The sequence below is a fragment of the Cervus canadensis genome, chromosome 1 (assembly GCF_019320065.1).
Source record: "Cervus canadensis isolate Bull #8, Minnesota chromosome 1, ASM1932006v1, whole genome shotgun sequence".
NCBI lineage: Eukaryota > Metazoa > Chordata > Mammalia > Artiodactyla > Cervidae > Cervus > Cervus canadensis.
Window position 1 is genome coordinate 31,540,563 of NC_057386.1, and position 23,295 is coordinate 31,563,857.

The 23,295-nt window shown below is 49.7% G+C and overlaps 2 protein-coding genes across 4 annotated transcripts in view; one reads left to right on the plus strand and one right to left on the minus strand.

Moving 5' to 3' along the window:
- The first annotated feature begins 3,757 nt into the window (after window positions 1-3,757).
- On the plus strand, window positions 3,758-11,165 carry RCVRN (recoverin). Its single transcript, XM_043475054.1, has 3 exons — window positions 3,758-4,218; window positions 7,774-7,885; window positions 10,679-11,165. The coding sequence occupies exons 1-3, from the start codon at window positions 3,838-3,840 to the stop codon at window positions 10,792-10,794; spliced, it is 609 nt and encodes a 202-aa protein (XP_043330989.1). The 5' UTR covers window positions 3,758-3,837; the 3' UTR covers window positions 10,795-11,165.
- Window positions 11,166-13,639: 2,474 nt separating this feature from the next.
- The window catches only part of GLP2R (glucagon like peptide 2 receptor), a 51,741-nt gene continuing 42,085 nt past the window's right edge, over window positions 13,640-23,295 (minus strand). For 2 of the 3 annotated variants that reach the window (XM_043474207.1, XM_043474197.1), the window contains 2 exons: window positions 17,486-17,527; window positions 13,641-16,486 (listed from right to left, as the gene is read on the minus strand). In XM_043474207.1, the coding sequence (XP_043330142.1) occupies window positions 16,151-16,486; window positions 17,486-17,527 (378 nt within the window). In that variant the 3' untranslated portion in view covers window positions 13,641-16,150. Of the gene's footprint in view, window positions 16,487-17,485; window positions 17,528-23,295 lie in introns of all 3 variants that reach the window. The other variant, XM_043474187.1, reaches the window with a different exon arrangement.

Below are 23,295 nucleotides of genomic sequence, written 5' to 3' on the forward strand. Positions count from 1 at the left end.
AGTTTGGAGTGGGGTGTGATAGAAAAAGGGGCACAGGGGATGACTCCAAGGATTTTGGTTCAGGCAAGCAAAAGGACAGATTGCTATTTACTGTGATGGGGACAGCCATAGGAGAGGCGTTCCTTCCATTCTCTGCCTCCCACTCATGCTCTCTGAGCCCTCTTTCCCCTCTGCTTCCAGACCAGGGTCAAAGGGTTCTCTTGTCTTCCTGCTCACAGCAAGGGAAGGTGGGGGAGGGTGGCAGGGGCTCCAGGGCTCCCAGCTTAGGGAGAGGACGGGGCCAGCCTCTGGGAAGAGTCTGTGTCTTTCAGTCAAGGCCAGGCTGGGAGGGGGAGACACAAACAGATTCACTGGCCAGAGACGAGGGCTTCTCCCCAAGTGGTCTTGGGAGCTCGGGGAGAGTTTATGGCCCAGCTCAGACTTAACAAATCCCCTCACAATACATCATCTCCAACAACTTGTTTGGCTAAGGAACATAAACTCTCCCTCTGATAGAAGATGTTTATGCAGGTTTTCAAACAAACCTCCAGGTCATGACCCCTCTCTCAGCAGCATCTACACAGCTGCCTATGGTCCCCTCCCAGGGTCGGGCCCCTCCTGGGCACAGCAAGCTGAAGAGTATGGGCAGCACCTGCTCCTTGCTCTTGAGAGGGGCAGAGGGACTGGGGGCTCTGGCTGCCTTCTTTGTTAACCCGGGGTCCTGTCTCCTGGCCCATAGCCTCTTTGTTGTCATGGCAACCCAGCTCCTCACCTTCAGAAACACAGCTCCTTGCCCACTCTGCTCACTCCTTGAGAACAAGAGCTTGGTTTCTTCCTGTGACATTGGCCTTGTCTTACCTGCAAGCTCAGTGTGGACACCCAGGAAGCACTTCTAATCACCTCGCACACCAGGTTCAGAGGCAAGGGTGGAGGCATCTGACTTCGTTTTCATGGCTTGGGTTTTGTTTGTTTGATGACTGTCCTGTTTCTAACTGCTCTTGAGAACAAATGCCTTGCTGCGGGCTAGTGAAAGCCTAGAAAAGGAGAAACGGCTCCTTTTAAGAAAGAATATGCTATCACAAACTGATGGAAAAAATAGTAAGTATACAGACACACACACCCGTGACATTAAGGCCTCCTGAGAAGCACTCTGGATCCGCAGTAGGTGGGGCGACCAGGAGGAATGGGTCAGCACATCTGAGCCTGAACTTCTGGGTCCTTCCTGCATAATATTAGCGGGGCCTGGCGGGTGTCTTTCCCCCAGCAGCAGGGACCCGTCATTAGCCTCTTATGAAATAGGATACAAACCCCAAGTCACCCGCCTACACACTATGTGTTTTATTCTTTGTAGTTACTGTGTGTGCGTGCTAAGTTGCTTCAGTTGCGTCTGACTCTATGTGGCCCTATGGACTGTGGCCGGCCAGGCTCCTCTGTCCATGAGATGCTCCAGGCAAGAGTACTGGAGTGGGTGGCCCTTTCTTCCTTCAGGGGATCTTCTCGACCCAGGGATCCAACCCACATCTTCGGCTCCTGCATTGGCAGGTGGGTTCTTTACCACTAGCGCCCCCTACAAAGCCCTTTGTAGTAACCACCCCTGGATAAAGCCGAGACTTCGCTCCCATTCTAGATGGCGATTCTGGGGTTCCAGGTGTGACGCTCAGCCAAGCAAGGGCACCAGCAGCCTCTCCTTCGGGTGCTGAGATTTCAGGTACAAGCCTACTCACGAGGGCTCTCCCCTGTGGCCCACACTGGGTACTGAGTTGACCACAGGGGTGGAAGCCTCCCCTGGCAGAGCTCCTTCTTGTCCATTCATTCACTCAGCAAACACATACTACTGTCTGCCAGCTGCCGGCACCAGGCTTGGTTGCCAACCAACAATCTACAGCTGAAATCAAGCCACAGATAAGTTGTATTTATCCCACACCATGTTTCTGAAAAATTTGGAAATCAGTCCCACAGTTTGGAAACTGCATCTGGAAATCTGATTTCTGATTTCTCTTGGGTTACCAAAAAATCTAGTAACACCGGGCCATAATCCCATCTGACTACATTCTAATGGAGGCAGCCCCTGCCATGTGTGACACAGGCCTACCCACTCCCTTATTGCCTTCCTAATTTCCTGGCTTCACAAACATTCCACATGCTGGCCCCTGTATGCAGTGCAGTTCTTGAACCCTGTCATAGAAGAATATTGATAAAAGGTAACATGCATTCGGAGCTTCCCTGATAGCTCAGTTGGTAAAGATTCCGCCCACAGTGTGGGAGACCTGGGTTTGATCCCTGGGTTGGGAAGATCCTCTGGAGAAGGGAAAGGCTACCTGCTCCAGTATTCTGGCCTGGAGAATTCCATGGACAGTCCATGGGGTCTCAAAGAGTCGGACATGACTGAGCAACTTTCACTTTCACTATTCAGTTTCTTTCTTTTTTTTTTTTTAAACAGCAAAAACAGTTCTTTTACTGGTGCCAGAGCAGGTGAAGATTATTACTGCAGGAATCGCTCCAGTCGAGGAAACCTCCTACACAAGCATCCATTTTTACTGAACCAGATAATTTGGAGATGGCTGATGTATTCTAAGAGTATGACACAGAAATTCATCTTTTACATAGCAAACATTTCTAATGACTTTTCTGGGGTTTTTTTTTCCATTTATTTTTATTAGTTGGAGGCTAATTACTTTACACACTATTCAATTTCAACATGTGTTCAGCTCTTACTACTGCCAGGCTCTATTGTAAATGCATTGCACCTATTAACTCATTTCAGGCTTACAATAACAGTGAGGGAGATGCTCTTATAATGCCCATTTAGTCAAGGAATAGTCACTGAGGGCCCAAAGCTGGAAGGTACCCTTCATGCAAAAGAAATGCAGTGGGGAGCAAAACAGACAGAATCCCTGCCTTCAGGGTGCTTTCATTCTGATGCCATCCCAGGCAGCATGTGCAATAAACAAACACTAAGTCAGAAGGTGTACTCGAGAGGGAGACCAACCACGCAGGATGAACAGTTGGGGCTTGCTGGTGGTTGGGGTGGGGGTGCTGCTGTTACTGAGAAGGCAACATTTAAGGAAAGCCATGAAGGAGGTGAAAGATTAGAAGAGAACTCCAGGCAGAGACCAATTAAGAAGCATGCCTGAAGCTGCCGTATAGCTCAGGGAGCTCAGCTCGGTGATGACCTAGAGGGGTGGGACAGGGGAGGGCGGTGGAGGGAGGCTTGAGAAGGAGGGGATGTATGTATACTTATAGACACACGCTACTGTACAGAAGAAACTAACGCAGTGTTGTAAATCAATTATACTCCAATTTTTTTTTTCTTTTAATGAAAGAAAAAGGAATGCGCCAGAGGGTCACACAGCTAGTAAATTGCAAAGCTGAGGTTTGAACCCGTACTGGTTCCAGAGCCTGACTCCTCACCCAGCATTACAGGACCACCCCTGCCGCAGAGACTCTCAGAGTTAGGGCAACGGAAGACAGGCAGGGAGCATCCTTGCTCTTGGAGAGCTAGAGCTGGCAGTGGGGTGATGGGGGGGTAGGGATGGCCCAGTGGGTGAGGCCTCAGGTCCCAAGATTCTGTTCTACTGTCCCGTCTTCCCAGAAGGCCAAGATGGATTGAGCTCCTGCTGTCAGCTCTTTATTTTAATCTCAGGGGGCTTCTGGGAGCTCGCCTCCCTCCCCCAACCCCAAGCTCCAGGCCCCTCCTCCCTCCAAGTCCTGGGATGAACCAGCCACAAATCCTCCTAATCCGTCAGCATCTCAGGGTGTGACTGTCTCCAGGGGCAAACCCAGCCCGGCAGCCAGGAGACCCCATTGCTCCCACCCACCCAGCGGTGACAGCCCAGCTGGGCCCACGCCACCTCACCCATGGGGAACAGCAAGAGCGGGGCCCTGTCCAAGGAGATCCTGGAGGAGCTGCAGCTGAACACCAAGTTCACGGAGGAGGAGTTGAGCACCTGGTACCAGTCCTTCCTGAAGGAGTGCCCCAGCGGCCGCATCACCCGGCAGGAGTTCCAGACCATCTACTCCAAGTTCTTCCCCGAGGCCGACCCCAAGGCCTACGCCCAGCATGTGTTCCGCAGCTTCGATGCCAACAGCGATGGCACCTTGGACTTCAAGGAGTACGTCATCGCCCTGCACATGACCAGCGCGGGCAAGACCAACCAGAAGCTGGAGTGGGCCTTCTCCCTCTACGACGTGGATGGCAACGGGACCATCAGCAAGAACGAGGTGCTGGAGATTGTCTCGGTCAGTGTCAGCCTCCTCATCTCCGGCTGAGAGGGACGGGGGTCTCGAGGAATCGGGCTGCCACTCATTCCTCATGGGGGCCTGTCTGGGAGGAGCGAGTGGACACCCGAGGTTGCTGACTCAGTGGTTCTGAGAATGTGGTCAGGAGGGGTCTCCAACAAACCGATGTTAATGGAGGGCTGGAGAATCCCCATAGACAGAGGAGCCTGGCTGGCGACAGTCCATGGGGTTGCAAAGAGTCAGACACGACTGAGTGACTAAGCACAGCACAGGGCACCTTCCCACAGCTTCATTTTCCTCCTAGAGAAGAGTCTGGGTAATTTCCATTATTTACCTTTACTGTTTCCTTCTTTCCCTCCCATCTTTCTTGCTTTCTTCATTAAAGCGTTCTTCAGGGACTTCCCTGGTAGTCCAGTGGTTCCAGTGCGAGGGTGGTCTATGCTTCCAATGCAAGGGGTGCATTTTCCATCCCTGGTCAGGGAACTAAGATCCCACCTGCTGTGCAGTGCAGTTAAGAAAATATAAATAAATAAGTAGGTGTTAAAAAAAATAAAACCTCCTTCAAAACCTCCAATAGGACACACTCGGATTTTTTTTTTTTTAATTGTTTATTTGGCTGCTGGGGGGTTTCTTAGTTGAGGCACATGAGGTCTAGTTCCCTGACCAGAGGTGGAACACCAACCCCACCCCCAGCATTGGGAGCCCAAAACTCTTAGCCACTGGACCACCAGGGAAGTCCCTTTCATAAAATCTTTTTTTTTTTTCCTTTCATAAAATCTTATGGACAAACCCTAACGAGCTTTTTGGCCAACCCAAAATATTTATGTATTTATTTTATTTTTATTTTGGTCCTGTGGCTTTTGGGATCTTACTCCCCCAAACAGGGACTGAACCAGGGGCCATAGACACTGCAGTGAAAGCCCCAAGTCCTAACCACTGGAAAGCCAAGGAAGTCCCTTGTGAGTCATTTTAGAGACATAACATGTTTCAAATATGTTGGCCCAGGATCAGATCATCTGCCAAGATTTTTAGGTGTTTGAAAAGTAGTTTTATTTAATATAAAATGCATGCAGTTTAGAAACCTATGCAAAAGAAAATGAAAATTGCCTTTAATTTCATCCAGAGAAAACTACTATCAACAAATGGGCATGTATCTTTCCAGTCTTTTATCTATATATTTAAAAATAACTTTAGAATTAAGACATATCCACATATGGCTTTATCATACTTTTCTTCAGCCACTATTTTATTATGAATATTTTCAATATCAAATTGTTTTTAACAGCGGCTTAGAACTCCATCTTATAGATATGTCATAAAATTATTTAACCATTCCTATATTTTTGGACAATGAAGATGCTTCTATTTTTTCCCTATTATATCATTTTTATTTCCCTTCATTTAGTATCATTTTACTGAATTTTTTTTGCCCCCCATCCCCACCCCATACCACTTGCTTTCTCTAATCCCATTCCTGTAAAGAGAGAATATTTTTCATCTTTTATATAATTTTTGAGGCATTTGTAATCCCTCTTTCATTCACCCAATTCTTCCACCCTTGTTAGGCAAAACCATAGATCAAACAGCCAAGGATGCAGCTGTGGTCAGCCACTCCTTCTTGGACCTAACGTTAGTGGCAGGTGTGTGTAGAAACCTCACTGGTCTCTGGGTGGGGCCTGCAGAGCAAGCTCCCTGGATTAACAGGTGGCCTGCGGCAGGGACCACCTCCTCAGAACCACCTAAAGGATGCCAGGCCCAGCAGAGGCCTCTGAGTTGGTGCTTCTTCAGAGAAAGGAGGAGGACGGAGATGAAGGGGTAGGGGGGAAGGGAAGGAGGAAGGAGAGGGTGGGGAGGCGTGGGGAGGCAGAGAGAGACGGGCACGTCCACAGGTGAGGCTATGCAAGAGCATGCCAAGCCTCTGCTATTCACCATGTCCAAGGTCACTGGCCTGGGAGTCAGTCATCTGTTGTGGGTTCTGACGCACCACCACCAGGCTGCAGCGCCTCCAGAAAACCACAGAAGCTCCCACCCCCCAGGGTGGGGATGTAATGGTTCTTTCTTGGTCCATTTCCAGAGACCCTGACAGTGTGCCTTTGGTTTTAGAAGCAGGGTGATGGGCAGCCAGTCACTCCCAGCCTTTAGCCTTCCGGCCTGCCCATGGGTCCCTGGCTCAGGAACTTAAGGGAGCCCTTACTTCAGTGCCGGGTACCTCGGGGCTCTGAGCGCTGTCAGTGAGGCAGCTGCCCCAGCTGCGGGTTTTGACTTCCTTGCTTCTCTTGCTGCAGCACAGGGAGCTGAAAGGGAGTTTCTAAAGCCACTGCTCTTCCCTCCAGGTAAATTTCATAGGCATTACTACCCCTGCCCGGCTGGTTCCCCGGTGTCTCCACGGCATCCCAGTCCCAACACTTAGGTCGCAAGCTGGGACACTCAAGATGGGGGAGCCACAACCTGAGCATCCACTCTGGGTCTGGCCAGCCTGCTGGAATCCTAGTAACCTGGAGCTGAAAGGGCACATCAAGACTACCCTGTCCCTTTCCCTGATCACATGTCGGAAGGCACTTCCTGCTTTGCTGGACATTGTCTACTCAGCTCCTGTATTAGGTAGAGGAGAGGAAAGTGAGAAGGACCCTTGAGCTTTACCCTCCCTAAGCAGAGGGGTAAAGGAGGGGCTTCCAGAGGCCTTACCCAGCCCCTACCATGCTTCCCAAGACATTCCAGGAATAGCATGAGATGCAAGCACAGGGGTTCTAGAACCAAACTTGCCAGGGGGTTAGAATCTCCAGTCTTCTGCTTTTGGTTGGCTGAATTCTAGCAAGTTAGCTGATTCAGTTTCTCCATCTGTGAAATGGGCCAATAACACCCACCTCATAAAGCTGTCATGAGTTTACATGGAAAGACACCTAGAAATGTGGCACATGTTAATCACTTAACAAACATTAGCCCTTATTACCATAAGCAATCCATGTGGCGCTACTGTTGAAGAACCCACCTGCCAATACAGGAGATGTAAGAGACACAGGTTCGAGCCCTGGATGGGGAACATCCCCTGGAGGAGGGCATGGCAACCCACTCCAGTATTCTTGTCTGGAGTCGGACACAACTGAAGTGACTTAGCACACACGTACCATAAGCCAGCCTGCTAGGCAAACAAAATATCACTTGGATTCAGAAAAATCCATCTGATGTTCTAAAACTTCCGGGCAGTGAGGTTAAAGGTACCAGTTTTCAAAATGCAGCCTTCAGGAAGCTTTTTATTTCTTATTTTCATTTTTTAATACAATGAAAGCACTATGTCTGCATGGTCAGGAAATTCAGACTGTGCAAAAAGGGACAAAATAAGAAGGGAAAGTCATCCTCACCCTTCCTCCGCATTCCCTTCCCCTTCTTAAAAGTACAGATGCCCCCTCCCCACTCTCAGGAGCTAGGATTCAGTTGGGGCTGGTGGGTTGAGGGGGGACCTGGGCATCTACATTTTAACCTCGGCATCCTACTCATCCATATGGGTTCCCCCAGGATCACTTCTTCTGACCGGTGCTCCCCCTCAATTTGGTGCAGGCTATCTTCAAAATGATCAGTCCTGAAGATGCAAAGCGTCTCCCAGAAGACGAGAACACCCCAGAGAAGCGAGCAGAGAAGATCTGGGGGTTCTTTGGCAAGAAGGATGATGGTGAGTGACTTCTCCTTCCCAGCCCTTGATTCACAGTCCCGGGCTATGTCCTAGAGACCCCAGTGAGATTGACCCTTCCCAGTCCAGAGACCAAGTGGGACGGAGGAGCCCTCCTCCCACTGCAAGGTGGTCAGCAGAAGAACGGTCAGCCCTTCTGGAGCTGACTGAAAATGTCACCACCTCCCATCACTCATAATCTCCATCACTGCCTGAGATTCTCTGGGGACGAAGGCAGGCTCTAAATGATGGGGTGCTTTGGTTTTGTTTGGACAGAGTTAACCCACTTTGAAGAAAAAATAAAAAATCAAGGCAACAGCCCATCATTTTGTATACAAATGACAAGTTTTGAGGCTTTGCAAGCATACCACTTTCTTTTTGAATGGAGTGCCCAGTTTTTTGTTGTTGTTTTAGGACACTTTGGTTTACTTGTTAAAACCAAACAAGTAGCCTTCTGCATGACTGGGATGGGGTAAAGCTCACTTCAGAATTAGCATGGTGTCCCAAGTAAGCAGGATCTCAATTTATATGGTGTTACTTTAGGAAATTAGTTTGGGTCCCCTCTCCCAACCCCCAAGCTCCATCAGATGGAATTAGACTTCAATTCAATTTCAAGAGATTGATGGGGGTGGGGGGTTTGCTATGAGGGGAAATGAGGAGAGATCTTCAGGAGGCTGGGAAAGCCATCAGACTGCAAAGCAGATGAACGGCTTAAGGGCAGATGCAAGAAAAGTCTTAAACTGCAGGGCTGGGCTAAGAAAGTCTTGGTGAAGCTGAGGGTGTGTCCTCGGGTCCCCTTCTGCCAGGAGCTCACCTGTCTTGGCTCCCTCCCCTGTTCAGTCTGGCCAAGAGCAGCCAATGGGGAGCGCGAGCTTGTACTGAAAGCGGTGATGGATTCCAGAACTGGGCGGTGGGGGCTGCTGGTGCCTGAGGCCCACATCCAACTCGGGAAGGACACAGGAGAGGGGTTGATGTCAGACGGGGACTGCAAACTTGAATGACCGCTGGGGCCAGGATGATGAATGTGAGAGAAGTGGACAGTGGCCCAATGAAGCAATAGGGACTGGCAAACAGTGGGGCATGAGGTTCTGCCTGGTTTTATGGCCTCTGGTCAATTGTTACCACATAGGAATACAGAGCTGTTGGGGCCTCATCATCTGTTTTTTGTTTTTGTTGTTTTTTTAAGAGAAGCCAGCAATCGAGATTTTTAAAATCTGAAATGCCTCCACTGATGAAACACTACATGGTCCACACACATCTGAGGAGCTGGTATTGGCCCATTTGTGATCTCCGGGCCAGTCTCTTACCACGCTTCCAGGTCACACGCCCAAGCAGGATGTTAAAGAAGGCCCCTACTAATCTGCAGTCCAGGGAGAAGGTAGATTAGCAACCAGATCTGTGATGTTAGGGTCAGAATTAGGGTGAGGCATGTGAGGTGCCCTGGCACAAGATTTAAGGAGACCCCCTTCTCAGGTGCCAGCCCTGTGCCCATACAATGCTGAAAGTGAGAGCCTCCTTAAATGTTGAAGGGTAGGTACCTCCCTTTCCTCACCCAGACGTCACCTCCCCTTTGAACACCTTCTCCTGGATGCTTCAGGTGCCTCCCAGTGGCACGTCACCCCTCTGGCTTTAACCCCCACCCTGACATCCTGCTGGGTCTGCAAGGTGCTGAGTCCCTTGTTCTGCTACTTGCTGACCTGAACACTGACCCCAGTGAATGTCCCAGGAGGCGGTGATATTCCTGCCAGGTGACTTGTGTTTTCACATGGTCCATCTGAAGACCAGGCTTCACTTCACAATCAGCTTCTGACAGTAGGAGTTTCAAGCTATGAGGCTCATAGGGCACCTGGGACCTTAAAACCCACATTTCATCACCCTGACCTGCACAAGGAACCTACGTCCTAATCCAGGAAGGATTAAGGTCACCCCAAAGGCCTGGAACATAAAAAGCCAATGGAAACCCAGTTCAGCTAAGCCAAGCTTTATTGAGCACTTGGTACATCAGGACTATGAGCCTCTCCATAAGCAGGGAGGAACATCTGCCTCATTCTAGAGTAATTTCTGGGCTTCCCTGGTGGCTCAGACAGTAAAGAATCCGCCTGCAATGCAGGAGACCTGGGTTTGATCCCTGGGTTGGGAAGCTCCCCTGGCGGAGGGCTTGGCAACTCACTCCAGTATTCTTGTCTGGAGAGTCCCCATGGACAGAGGAGCCTGGCGGGCTACAGTCCATGGAGTTGCAAAAAGTCAGACACAACTGAGCAACTAAGCAAGCACAGCACAGAGTCATTTCTACAGGTGACTGTCTCCCCATCAGACCAAGTTTCCCAGGCCAGGGGCATTATCTCACTCCCTTCCATGCCACAGCCTGCCCTCTGCCCCCTGCAATGACCTCAGCCCCACATACAGTGACTCTGGCACAGAGGAAGGGCTTAGTGAGTTCATCTAACTGGAGAGAACTGAATTCAATAGTTGGGGCAAAACCCTTTCTTGTCCCAAATGGGGAGGTAGATTAGGGATGCAGAGATGCCTAAGAAAGGATCGCCAACCAATCAGAAGAGGCACAGCACCAGCCCAGCCTCCTGGAGACACTGCAGGGCCTGTCATTAACCCTCTCATTGCAGGTTCACCAGGAGGTCCAGGGGTCCTAGGAAAGAGTTGGAGGGTGGGGTTACCCTCAGGGGCAAGGAGATCAGTATTTTCATAATAGAGCCATCCACTCCGGGTATGCTTGCAAAGATCAGCTTCATCGCAGCTGGAAACAGCCTATCCTGACTGTATTATTTTTTCCTCTTGCAGATAAACTTACAGAGAAAGACTTCATCGAAGGGACCCTGGCCAATAAGGAAATTCTACGACTGATTCAATTCGAGCCTCAAAAAGTGAAGGAGAAACTGAAGGAAAAGAAACCCTGATGTCAACCGCTCAGGTCTCCTCCCTGCCCACCCCTCTCAAATAAACACGCGTGTGCACGCACACACACAAACACAAACACACACCGCCCCCGGGGCCTGGAGGGCCTCCAACCCACAGCACATTAAACCCTCCTGCACACCTCCCTGCCAAACCAAAGTGTCGTTAAGCAAGTCACCAAGTCCCGCCCACTACACTGCCCGCCTCCCCTCCCCTCAGCCAGCCAGCCCAGGCCTCCGTAATATTTCCAGGATTAGGTCACAGGAGCCCTAAATATAGGTCACTGGAGCCCTAAATACCCCCCGCCCCCATGTAAGCTCCTTTGTGAATTGTTAGGTAAGCAGGTTCCAATAAATGCAAGAGGAGCCGGGCACTCAGCTGACTGGTCATTCTCCAACTGGAAAAGGAAATGATTTCTGTCGGTTCAGCCTCACGGACAAGGCTGTGTCGCCGTCCCAGTCACAGACCAAGGTGCGGGGACTGTGGTGCTGGAGGAAAGAGACACGGCCCTGTTCTGGTACAGCTCAGGGTGCAGAGGGGACCATAAACCTTGAAGAAGCCGGCGTGGGTGGCGAGGTTACCATGGATACACGCAAAGCATTGTGGGAAGATACAGTGGGCGGGGCCGACTTGTCCAGAGATGGGGAAGGTGTTCCCGATGAAGAGGCGTTTCAACCAAGACCCAGGGGACTGGAGTGGGGAAAAAGTGAGGGTGGAAAAGTGATGTGTCTCAGAGACCCTGAGTCTGGATTGAGCAGTTCAAGTTCTAGGACCCTGAGAAGGCCAGTGTAGCCCGAGAGCAGAGGGAGGAGGAGGGGAGAGCAAACTGTGAGTTAAGCTTCCAAAGTAGGCGGGGTGGGGAGGGGAGGGGGGGGATGTGGATGGCGGAGCAGACCATGCAAGGACTTCCCTGCAGGCCAGGGGAAGACCCAGGGTTCACCGTGGGGATAGTGGGGGCTGTGTGGGGTTGGAAGTAGGAGGGATTTATGTTTGTAAGAGAACTTCCCCCCCACCCCCCGCAGGGTAGAAATAAATTAGGCAAGACTGGGGCCTGGACATCACACTTCTATAATCGCCCAGGTGGCCTGGGCCAGGGGAACAGCAGTGGGGTGGAGAGAACATGACCTGCTCTGAGATATTTAGAAGGTAGGGTCCACCTGACTGGTTCAGGGGAAGAAGGAGGAGCAAGGATGGTCAGCAGCCAGGTTTGCGGCTTGGGTGCCCAGTGTAATCCGTTTGATTACACCAGGATGCCTCAATAGTTTTCACCTGGTTTTCATTGGCTTGTCAATAGATTTCACTGGTGACAGCCACCAAGGTGGGGATCAGCAGGGAGAGATGCTGATTTCGGGGGAGGATGACAAGTTCAGTTCTGATCCACTGCAAGGTGAAGACAGATGTCCCCACAGCCCCTACTTTTTAGGGGCAAGGAAAAGGAGCCACAGAGTCAGCAAGTGGCTTGGCTAGCTAGGGTCAGCTAATGAGTGGAAGCCAGCCCAGCGCTGCCCATTGGCCCACACTCCCTTATCAGAGCTCCACCCGTGGGTTCTCAAGATCATTGTGTTCATTGTTTTGAAAGCTCTTTTATTCTTCAGCCTTAAATTCCAAGACAAGGTCAGAAAAATATGCAGGTGTCCCGGACACTTGAGCAACCTGTGTCCAACCCTCTGGGGCTATGGAGTCTCCATCTGCTGGTGTGGGGGGGATCACCCCCGCTTTAGCAACAGCAACGGCTCAATCACTGCCACCAGACAGTGCTGCTCTTGGTGGAGGACGGCCTTGAGAATCATCATCATACTTAAGGATGCAGTGTTTCCTATGAGCCAGGCATTCTGCTGGATACTGGGCATTATTTCACTGATGGAGGTGTAATTATTAATATCCCCAGAGTATGGATGAGGACACTGAGGCCACAAAGTAAGAGTAGGGTTAGTACTCGAACCAGAGTCCCTTTGATTACACCAGAATGCCTCAAGTTTTGACCTGGACCTGGACCTGATAGGACCTGATAGGATCTGATAGGACCTATAGGACAGAGAATTCTGGGATCGCACAGCATCAGAGCATCTAGTCCAGCAGTTTTGGCAGGAGGAGAGAAGCTAGCTGCCCAAGATGCCCCTCCAGCATCAGACATAGAGGCCACCCAGGAGCCATCTCAGAGAGAGAAGAAAGGCCCAGGGTGGCCTAGGGGAAGAAGCAAAGGGCTCAAGGCCTCACTCCAGTGCTCTTTCCCAAGCTGTGTGCTGGGCTGCTGCTGTGCCTCCTGGGCTCACTAGCCATCGGTGTTTCTAGAATTGCAATGTTCCAGTGATTGCAAAGCCAGAATAGAGGCCCACTAGGTGGGATTTTTTTTTTAATTTAGGCTGTGCTGGGTCTTCATTGCAGTGCACAGGCTTTCTCTAGTTGCAGCAAGCAGGGGCTACTCTTCATTGCTGGGAGAGGGCGTCTCACTGTGGTGGCTTCTCTTGTTGCGGAGCACAGGCTTTATGGTACCCACGGTAGTTGTGGTGCCTGGGCCTAGTTTCCCCTCTGCATGTGGAATCTTCTAGGCCCAGGGATCAAACCCGTGTCCCCTGCACTGGCAGGCGAATTCTTCACTGGACCACTTTAAAACAACAGCAAAGTGAATGATCTAGGGAGCAGTCTAGAAGAAGGCAGACACCTGCCTTCTACTCTCTTGACACCTGACCTCTACTTCTCTCCCCTACCCTTCTGTCCACTCCTCTTAGTCCCTGAGACAATGGACCACCAAGGCTTATTATCCCCAGGCTTATTACTGCAGTTCTTTTTCCCATTTCTGGCGAGGAGCAGTGCACCAGGTTCTCAAGGGGTGGAAACCTTCAGCTCCAGTGAGAAACCAATGGAAAAGAATAGACAAAACACATATCAAATTTAAAAACTTATTTTAATCATTAGCATAACAATAGCAAGCAGTCTGATGTGTGTGGCACCCCATTTGTGGAGTGAGTGGGGATCACTTAATTACAAACACTTTTAAAAAGTCCCTTTTATAAATGGCAGGGCCCTGAATAACTGACTCTCAATAGCATCCAGTGCTCCTGAGACATTTCTTTGTTTCCTTTGATGGATGTGTTCTGAACCTGTTCTCAACCAGCTATGCTGGGAACCAGCTAGGAATTCACACAGCCCAACTTTCTAGGTGCTAATAAGCCAGTGAGAAACAAGAGACTTTTACAGAACGAAATAACTAGGGCATATATCTTAGTGATTGAATTGTGGATAATCTGGACACAAAAAAGAAACCTTTGTTATGTACTTGCCTAAGGTCATTGCTTCAGTTTCCTCTGGTGCAGAGCAGAGCCAGGACTCGGGGGAGGGGAAGACGGGCACTTCAGGTGCAAAATTTAAGGTGGGTGACCAAAAGCTCAGTAATCAACATAAATAATACTTTGATGTAATCATTTCAAAATAAAAATTAATGTTAAAATGTCCATTTGAGCAAAATATTTTTTTTTTAATTTCTTTCTGGCTGCTTTCTGCATCATGCAGGATCTTTGTTCCCCAACCAGGATAGAACCCACACGCCCTGCAGTGGAAGCATGGAGTCTTAACCACTGGACCACCAGGGAAGTTCCTCAAAAAATTTTTAAAGTCAGCACCAGACTGCATTTCTATCTCATGGTCCCATGTACTCCACCCTCATCCTGGCCTGGTTCCAGTAAAATATCCTTTTAATGAATGGGCCATGGGCTGTAGCTCACGGAATTGTTGTTGCTTTTTTTATCGCATTAAAATAGTACTTGACGATTGTGGAGTATTGTTGTTTTTATTTTTAGTTCTCTCTCCCATTTTGCACCTGAACTGAGTTCCTCACTTGCCTCACCCTGGTCCCTGTCCTGCTGCCAAGTGTCCTTGACCATGGAGTTGCCAGGTGACATACCAGATGTGCAATTAGACTTGAATTTCACATAAAATATATCCCATGGGATATACTTAGACAATACTATTATTCATTGATCCAAAATTCAAATTTAATTGAGGATTGTATATTTTTAATTGCTGAATCTGGCAACCATACTTGATAAGCATCATACCTCCGTCCCCCTAAAATAAGGCAGGATTTGGCCCAACAGCAATATATCCTGCCCACCCACTCACGTACAGTTCACATATTATAAAAGCAACACTCCTAAACACCAACACCATATGCTCTGTGTTTCCATAGAGCATTCCTCCTTTGACCTTCCTCAGCCTCTCGTCTTACAGTTTCAGTCACTGAACTTGTCCCTAAGCCTGGGCCCTCCTCTGCCTCCAGAAACATCCTCCACTCAGGGCCTGCAGCACAACTCATTCCCCGTCAGCATACCGGATTCCCTAGCCCTTGCCCCCTCAGCACCCCCTTGACATGTCCAGATCACCCACAGTCCTCTCATTTCAGCTGGGTACCCTCCAGCTCTTAGCATAATTTCCATAGGAGAAGTAGAATTCTTATCAGTGGGGACTTGGGCCAGGGAGAGCAGTGGGTAAACCTCCCAGGGAAGCAGGTACAGCCATTGATGGCAAACCAACCATGGCAGAGAACAATAGACAAGTGAGGCTTGAAGAAGTCAAGCTCAGAAAGGCAGGTGGGGCCAGAAAGGTGAGAAAACCACCAATGGCAACTTTGAGAGGGGCCCTGGGAGCTGGGGCCAACACTCCAAGGAAGGATGGGCTTGTCTCGGGTCAAACAGAACTTCCATGGAGTGGGATCCGCACTGTCAGAGGAGGAGGGCAGGCAGGTCACAGCCTAACCGCTGAATGCAGAATGCCGCAGGCCTCACTGGACCAGTGGCCAGCTCAGAGGGGCTTCTAGTTCCAGTGCATCCTGCCCTGGATTTTCAAAATGTAGGCTTGCAGCAGAATTACCTGGGCTGCTTGTTATACAAATCCCATCACCGGCCATCTAAGTGCTCAGGTGCATCTCTCAGTATCTTTGCCATGAATGAGTCAGACTCTGCATGTGAAACACTTGGCAGGTGGTCCTGGGACACCCTGTTCCTGACTTCAGGTGGACACCTGGTGCCACGAAGGGGAAAGGAAGGGAAGCGCTGGCCTCTGTTTCCGAGCAGACATCTCTCTGAGTCCTCAGGTTCCAGGCACTCGAATTTGGGGTCAGCCTGGGAGGCTGGTGGTCATTCCGGAAAACACACCTGCGGGGGTGATGAGGATGACAAGGGCAGGCAGAAGTGGTGAGGGTATGCAGCCTCTGTCTATGGAGCATGGAAAGCCTGGAAAGAGTCGTGGCATCAGGAGAGAGCTGGGTGCGCTGGAAGGATGCTCAGCCTGCATCGTCCAGCTTGGCTGCTGCCCCCCTCAAGTGCTCAGGAGTCCCCGGGAACTGGTGCAGTGGGCTCCTGCCTAGATCTCACTCTCTTCGAAGATCTCCTCCATGGTGTGCACCAGGGTGAAGTCGCCCTCGCTGCTCTCCGACAGGCTGCTGCCGCGGGGCCAGGCTACGTGGCCTTGACGGGGCGGGGCGCCCACCACCCCTAGGCCCTCCCGGGTCAAGTGCAGGAGCCGCCCACCACCGGGCGAGGGCTGTGCCTTCTGCAGCGACCCAGAGTTGGTCCCCTCCGAGAGCTTCTTGGGACATTTCCCCAGGAATCGGAAGTTCTTCCCTAGGACCCAGGCTCTGCAGCCTGAGTGGTGGGCTAGCAAGAACCGGGCCCACTGCTTCCGCAGCTCGGCCTTTACCTGCCGGGTGAGAAGAGAGCAGGGTTACTGCCTGGGAATCATTGAATCCTGCATCCACTCAGCAAATGTGTGTTGAGTGGCTACTCAGGACCACCCTTTGGAAACCTGCGTTCTCACTAGGGGAAGGGAACAGAGAAGCAGACACCTGTGAGCAGAGCAGAGGGTAGTAACACCTGATGCTGTTAGGCAGGACCATGGGAGGAGGCCACAAAAATATGAGACACAGTGTTTAGAAAAGGACTGTGTCAAGGTGGCATTTGAGACCTGCCTGGTGAATCAAGGGACCCTGTGTGAAGATACAGAAAAGGCAGCAGTGAGCAAGACAGACGAGGTTTTGCTGTCAAGCAGCTTAGATTCTAGTGGAAGGAGGCAGAGATCAATATTTAAACCTGGGATGGGGAGAGGGGAGGATGAAAGGGAGCTAGAAATCCCACCAGCTCCTAAGTCAGGAGCAAACTGCTCCAGCCTGGGCCCTTCCCCCTTTCAAGCCTCTTTCCAAGTGAGCAGAGAGCTGACTGGTGCTCTGCAATAATGATAAATATAACCATTGTTACGAGGCAGAGGACCTTTACCACACACACCCCAGGGTAACACTGCAGGGTAGGGACTGTTGCTACTCCCATTTTACAGGCTAAGGTTCCAAGAGCCATGGTGACCTAACGCAGAGCTCCTAAGCGGGTGAGTCTTCACAGCTTGATGCAAACTTTTGGACTCTAGACTTGCAGCTGGTTTCCTCTATCACACTTTGATCCTCCTGGCATAGCTCCAGCGGGGCCACGGTTGGGTTCTGTAAAGAAAACTCACCCCAACACCTTGCCCCTGGAGTCTAAGCTACCTCTTCTTCTCTCCACGGAACACCCAAGGTGCCCATTTGTCCCAACACATGCTGGCCACTGCAGGTCTCCCCATGGCACTGTCATATAAACTGAACCCTCCAGGGGGCAGCAGGATGCCAGCCCCAGCCTCGCAGGAAGCTAGAAGTCAGCATGGAAAACTTACCTCTCCATTAGCAAAGCAATACTGCCAGGCCACCAGTAGCCCCTGGAATGAAAGGAAGAGGTGGTGTGAAGTTCAACTCGGTAGAAGATGTGTCTGAGGGTCACTTGGAATGTCTGCAGGCCGGCCCTAGTCTCAGCAGCTTCTACAACAGACAGGCAGCTACTTGCTTGTGCTAACTAGAGTTAGTCTAGTTAGTACGTACTGGTGATGTTAACTCTGATTTCCATGGAGTCTCTTCTTACTTTGACACCCACCACCCACATCAGCCAAGGCATTTGCTTAGGTGGTCATAGGTCAATGATGTGTGTGTGTGTGTGTGAGTCGCTCAGTTATGTCCAACTCTTTGCAACCCCATGGACTGTAGCCTGCCAGGCTCTTCTATCCATGTGATTCTCCTGGCAAGAATACTGGAGTGGGTTGTCATTCCCTTCTCCAGGGGATCTTCCTGACCCAGGGATCAAACCCAGGTCTTCTGCATTGCAGGCAGATTCTTTACCATCTGAGTCACCAGGGGAAGCCCAGCACCATTTATTCAATTATACAAATACTGAAAAAGGCAACTGTCCCATTTCTACTTGTCCATAGTGGGCAATTAAGCTATTTTTGTATTTTGCCTGACTTGCATCCTTTCCTGACCCTCCCCCACTCCCTGAGCGTCTGGCAGGGCTGTCAATCATGCTGTCCTCATGTTCTGTGAAAGCTATCACCACCATAAGCTGCTCAAATGGTCGTGTGACCCTAGCAGGGCCAATCACAATTCTTTTCACCAACAAAGAAGGCTTTGTCTTTTCCCCGCATTGGCCAAGTTCAGAGTCAAAGTCAGTCTGGAGACACTCAAGGGCATCTCTCCTAGCCACACGGAGTGAGCCCCTCTGAGGATAAAGCCAACAAAGAGAAAAGCTGAGGCTGGAGATCATCAGGAGATGGGTTTCGGCGGTACTGCTATGGCTTTCCCAGAGACACAAGGGTCTCTGGGACTTAGGCTGTGTGTCTGATACACTGGAGCTCAATATGCGTGCAGGACCCAAGGGCTTGAGTGTTTATGGGAAGAACATCATAAAATGCCAGGACTTACAAGGAAAGGACACGTTTCCAAACAGAGAGTGAAGGTCATGGTGTAGGCTGACTCTTCCATCCCTCTTGATAACATTTCTCTCATCTGCTGTTGCTAGGGTGGGAGGTTTGGTGCTGGGAACGGAGTTGGAATTGAAAAGGAATTATAAAATGTTGCTGGGTTGGGGGGGGTTGATTTTTATGCTCGTCCTCATGGAAGCCAGAGATCGCCATGCGGGCTGATACGACATCAGTCACGTGTTTGGATTCTGCCCAGGGGCGGGGAATTTTCCTTCTCCTGGGCACCTTTATTCCATGGTTACAGAATGGCTCTGCTCTAGGGCTCCTAAAGGGGGCACAGTGCAACTAATTTTACCATTCTCACACACTCAGCCTCCTTGGAAGCTCAGAGCTGCTTTGTGCAGTTGGCAGGGCAGGTGTTATTTGCCCCTGGGTCTAGGATATTAGAATAGGGTGCTGGAACTCTCATGAATCAGTTGGCTAAAATAGGATTCCACATCACAAGCATCTCTTTCACTTCTTCGCGTTCCTGAGTCACGATTGGAGGAACATGCTGGCGTCTGGTTAATTCTCGTTTTGGATGAAGCAGGTGTGAAGGGCTCAGCCCCACGAGCAGATGGCTCTCACCCCGTATGTCGCACCATGTGGCAGTCTCTCCAGAGATCCCTTGAGAGCAGCGGGGGGCTGATGAAATCCTCTAAGTAATAAGACCTTGGGAGAGCGAAGCCCCCCCCCACACCAAAGCAGTTCAGTTCAGTTGCTCAGTCGTGTCTGACTCTTTGCGACCCCATGAACCGCAGCACACCAGGCTTCCCTGTCCATCACCAACTCCCGGAGTCCACCCAAACCCATGTCCATTGAGTCGGTGATGCCATCCAACCATCTCATCCTCTGTCGTCCCCTTCTCTTCCTGCCCTCAATCCCTCCCAGCATCAGGATCTTTTCCAATGAGTCAGCTCTTCGCATCAGGTGGCCAAAGTATTGGAGTTTCAGCTTCAACATCAGTCCTTCCAATGAACACCCAGGACTGATTTCCTTTACGATGGACTGGTTGGATCTCCTTGCAGTCCAAGGGACTCTCAAGAGTCTTCTCCAACACCGCAGTTCAAAAGCATCAATTCTTCGGCACTCAGCTTTCTTTATAGTTCAACTCTCACATCCCATACATGACTACTGGAAAAACCATAGCCTTGACTAGATGGACCTTTGTTGGCAAAGTAATGTCTCTGCTTTTTAATATGCTATCTAGGTTGGTCATAACTTTCCTTCCAAGGAGTAAGTGTCTTTTAATTTCATGGCTGCAATCACCATCTGCAGTGAATTTGGAGCCTCCCAAAAATAAAGTCAGCCACTGTTTCCACTGTTTCCCCACCTATTTGCCATGAAGTGATGGGACCAGATGCCATGATCTTAGTTTTCTGAATGCCAAAGCAGTAAGGAAAGGAAACTGTTGGGTCCAGTGCTGACTCCTGTGGCGGAGCCGCTAAGACACAGCCCACTGATTCTGCACCTGCTCACGTGCCCACCTGAGCTCCCACCCCTGCCGGTGGACAGGAGGGAGGAGCACAGGGGTGTTCAGAAGGAGGGCAGCCTCTGCCCCAGCACGAGGCTCTCGGTGTGCTTCTGGCTCTCTCTGGAGAGCCTGTCTGATTCCTCACCCGCCTCGGCAGTGCTCTGGGGGAGCAGGGCTGCAGGACCAAGTGATCAGTGTGGTAGCTGGTCTCCAGAGACCACCCCAAGGTTTTCTCCCCTCCCTTTATGTGACTCCGAACATCAAGAGGTGGATCTTATCTTCCCTGCCTTCGAGGCTGGGATGATCTTGTGACTCCTCCTGTGAGCACAATGTGGTGGGAAGTGACATTCTGGGAATTCTGACCCTCCCTCTTAGAACACTTGCTCTGGGGATTTTCTGGGAGTCCAGCTGCCACGCTTCAAGGCATACAAGATACATGGAGAAGCCACGTGGAGGAGGATGGAGGTTCTCTGATCCATATCCTCAGCGGCGCTCCCAGACGACAGCCCATGGCAACGTCCAGCGTGTGAATGAGCCGTCTTGGATGTTCCAGCTCAGTCCAGCCTTCAGATGTTTGCTCAGTTCAGTTCAGTTCAGTTGCTCAGTCATATCCAATTCTTTGCGACCCCATAAATCGCAGCACGCCAGGCCTCCCTGTCCATCACCAACTCCCAGAGTTTACTCAAACTCATGTCCATCGAGTCAGTGATGCCATCCAGCCATCTCATCCTCTGTCATCCCCTTCTCCTCCTGCCCCCAATCCCTCCCAGCATCAGGATCTTTTCAAATGAGTCAACTCTTCGCATCAGGTGGCGAAAGTATTGGAGTTTCAGCTTCAGCATCAGTCCTTCCAATGAACACCCAGGACTGATCTCCTTTACGATGGACTGGTTGGATCTCCTTGCAGTCCAAGGGACTCTCAAGAGTCTTCTCCAACACTGCAGTTGAAAAGCATCAGTTTTTCAGCACTCAGCCTTCTTCACAGTCCAACTCTCACATCCATACATGACCACTGGAAAAACCATAGCCTTGACTAGATGGACCTTTGTTGGCAAAGTAATGTCTCTGCTTTTTAATATGCTATCTAGGTTGGTCATAACTTTCCTTCCAAGGAGTCAGCATCTTTTAATTTCATGGCTGCAATCACCATCTGCAGTGATTTTGGAGCCCAAAAAAATAAAGTCTGACACTGTTTCACTGTTTCCCCATCTATTTCCCATGAAGTGATGGGACCAGATGCCATGATCTTCGTTTTCTGAATGTTGAGCTTTAAGCCAACTTTTTCACTCTCCTCTTTCACTTTCATCAAGAAGCTTTTTAGTTCCTCTTCACTTTCTGCCATGAGGGTGGTGTCATCTGCATATCTGAGGTTATTGATATTTCTCCTGGCAATCTTGATTCCAGCTTGTGCTTCTTCCAGCCCAGCATTTCTCATGATGTACTCTGCATATAAGTTAAATAAGCAGGGTGACAATATACAGCCTTGGCATACTCCTTTTCCTATTTGGAACCAGTCTGTTGTTCCATGTCCAGTTCTAACTGTTGCTTCCTGACCTGCCTATAGGTTTCTCAAGAGGCAGGTCAGGTGGTATGGTATTCCCATCTCTTCGAGAATTTTCCACAGTTTATTGTGATCCACACAGTCAAAGGCTTTGGCATAGTCAATAAAGCAGAAATAGATGTTTTTCTGGAACGCTCTTGCTTTTTTGATGATCCAGCAGATGTTGGCAATTTGATCTCTGGTCCCTCTGCCTTTTCTAGAACCAGATTGAACATCTGGAAGTTCACGGTTCACATATTGCTGAAGCCTGGCTTGGAGAATTTTGAGCATTACTTTACTAGCATGTGAGATGAGAGCAATTGTGCGGTAATTTGAGCATTCTTTGGCATAGCGTTTCTTTGGGATTGGAATGAAAACTGACCTTTTCCAGTCCTGTGGCCACTGCTGAGTTTTCCAAATTTGCTGGCATATTGCATGCAACACTTTCACAGCATCATCTTTTAGGATTTGAAATAGCTCAACTGGAATTCCATCATCTCCACTAGATTTGTTCGTAGTGATGCTTTCTAAGGCCCACTTGACTTCACATTCCAGGATGTCTGGCTCTAGCTGAGTGATCACACCATCGTGATTATCTGGGTTGTGATGATCTTTTTTGTACAGTTCTTCTGTGTATTCTTGCCACCTCTTCTTAATATCTTCTGCTTCTGTTAGGTCCATACCATTTCTGTCCTTAATCGAACCCATCTTTGCATGAAATGTTCCCTTGGTGTCTCTAATTTTCTTGAAGAGATCTCTACTCTTTCCCATTCTGTTGTTTTCCTCTATTTCTTTGCATTGATCCCTGAGAAAGGCTTTGGAACTCTGCATTCAAATGGGAATATCTTTCCTTTTCTCCTTTGCTTTTCACTTCTCTTCTTTTCACAGCTATTTGTAAGGCCTCCTCAGACAACCATTTTGCCTTTTTGCATGTCTTTTCCATGGGGATGGTCTTGATCCCTGTCTCCTGTATAGTGTCACGAACTTCTGTCCGTAGTTCATCAGGCACTCTGTCTATCAGATCTAGACCCTTAAATCTATTTCTCACTTCCACTCAGATGTTTCCAGCCTCATTCAAAGATGACATGTATCAAAAGGATCACTCTGACAGCCCAGCTCATAGAATCATTCAGGATAATAACATAGTTACTGCTGCAAGCTATGACTTTTGGGGCTAGTTTGTTACACAATAATGGGTGACCCAAACATGCTTCCAGTCACCAGAGAGTTTGATAGGCTAGGATTCTTTCTCAGAAATCTGACCCACAGACTCCACATGAGTGTCTGATCTTCAGCTGGCTTTGGGTACGTGAAATCAGGTGATCCAGGGGTCACTTGACGGATCAAGCTTTCTGAGGAAAAAAGGGCACCAAATACTTCTGACAGAACAGCTGTAGGCTTTTGTTTTGTTGTTGCTGTTTCTCATTTGGGATTACTTTTTAAAGAAGATTAAGACCAAGCAACATAGGAAACCCAAATGACTAAACTATAGCCTTTGAAATCCCCCAAAAGATTGAAATAAACATGGTTTCAAAATGAAAAAAAATTATCAGTGTGTGCTCTGTCTCTGCTCAAAACCACATGCCATTCAGCTGTAACAGAAGGAAAAAAGAGCCGTCATCCAGTGACCCCTACCATACCTCAGGCTCTGTCTCCCTGGCCTCTGGTGAGTGTGCAGTGGTC

What these genes read in the sequence shown, in the direction of transcription:
- RCVRN (XM_043475054.1), top strand. Translation starts at nt 3,838, where the DNA reads ATGGGGAACAGCAAGAGCGGGGCCCTGTCCAAGGAGATCCTGGAGGAG. An exon ending in AGGTGCTGGAGATTGTCTCG is followed by an intron (nt 4,219 to 7,773) that starts GTCAGTGTCAGC and finishes AATTTGGTGCAG; the next exon opens with GCTATCTTCAAAATGATCAG. An exon ending in CTTTGGCAAGAAGGATGATG is followed by an intron (nt 7,886 to 10,678) that starts GTGAGTGACTTC and finishes TTCCTCTTGCAG; the next exon opens with ATAAACTTACAGAGAAAGAC.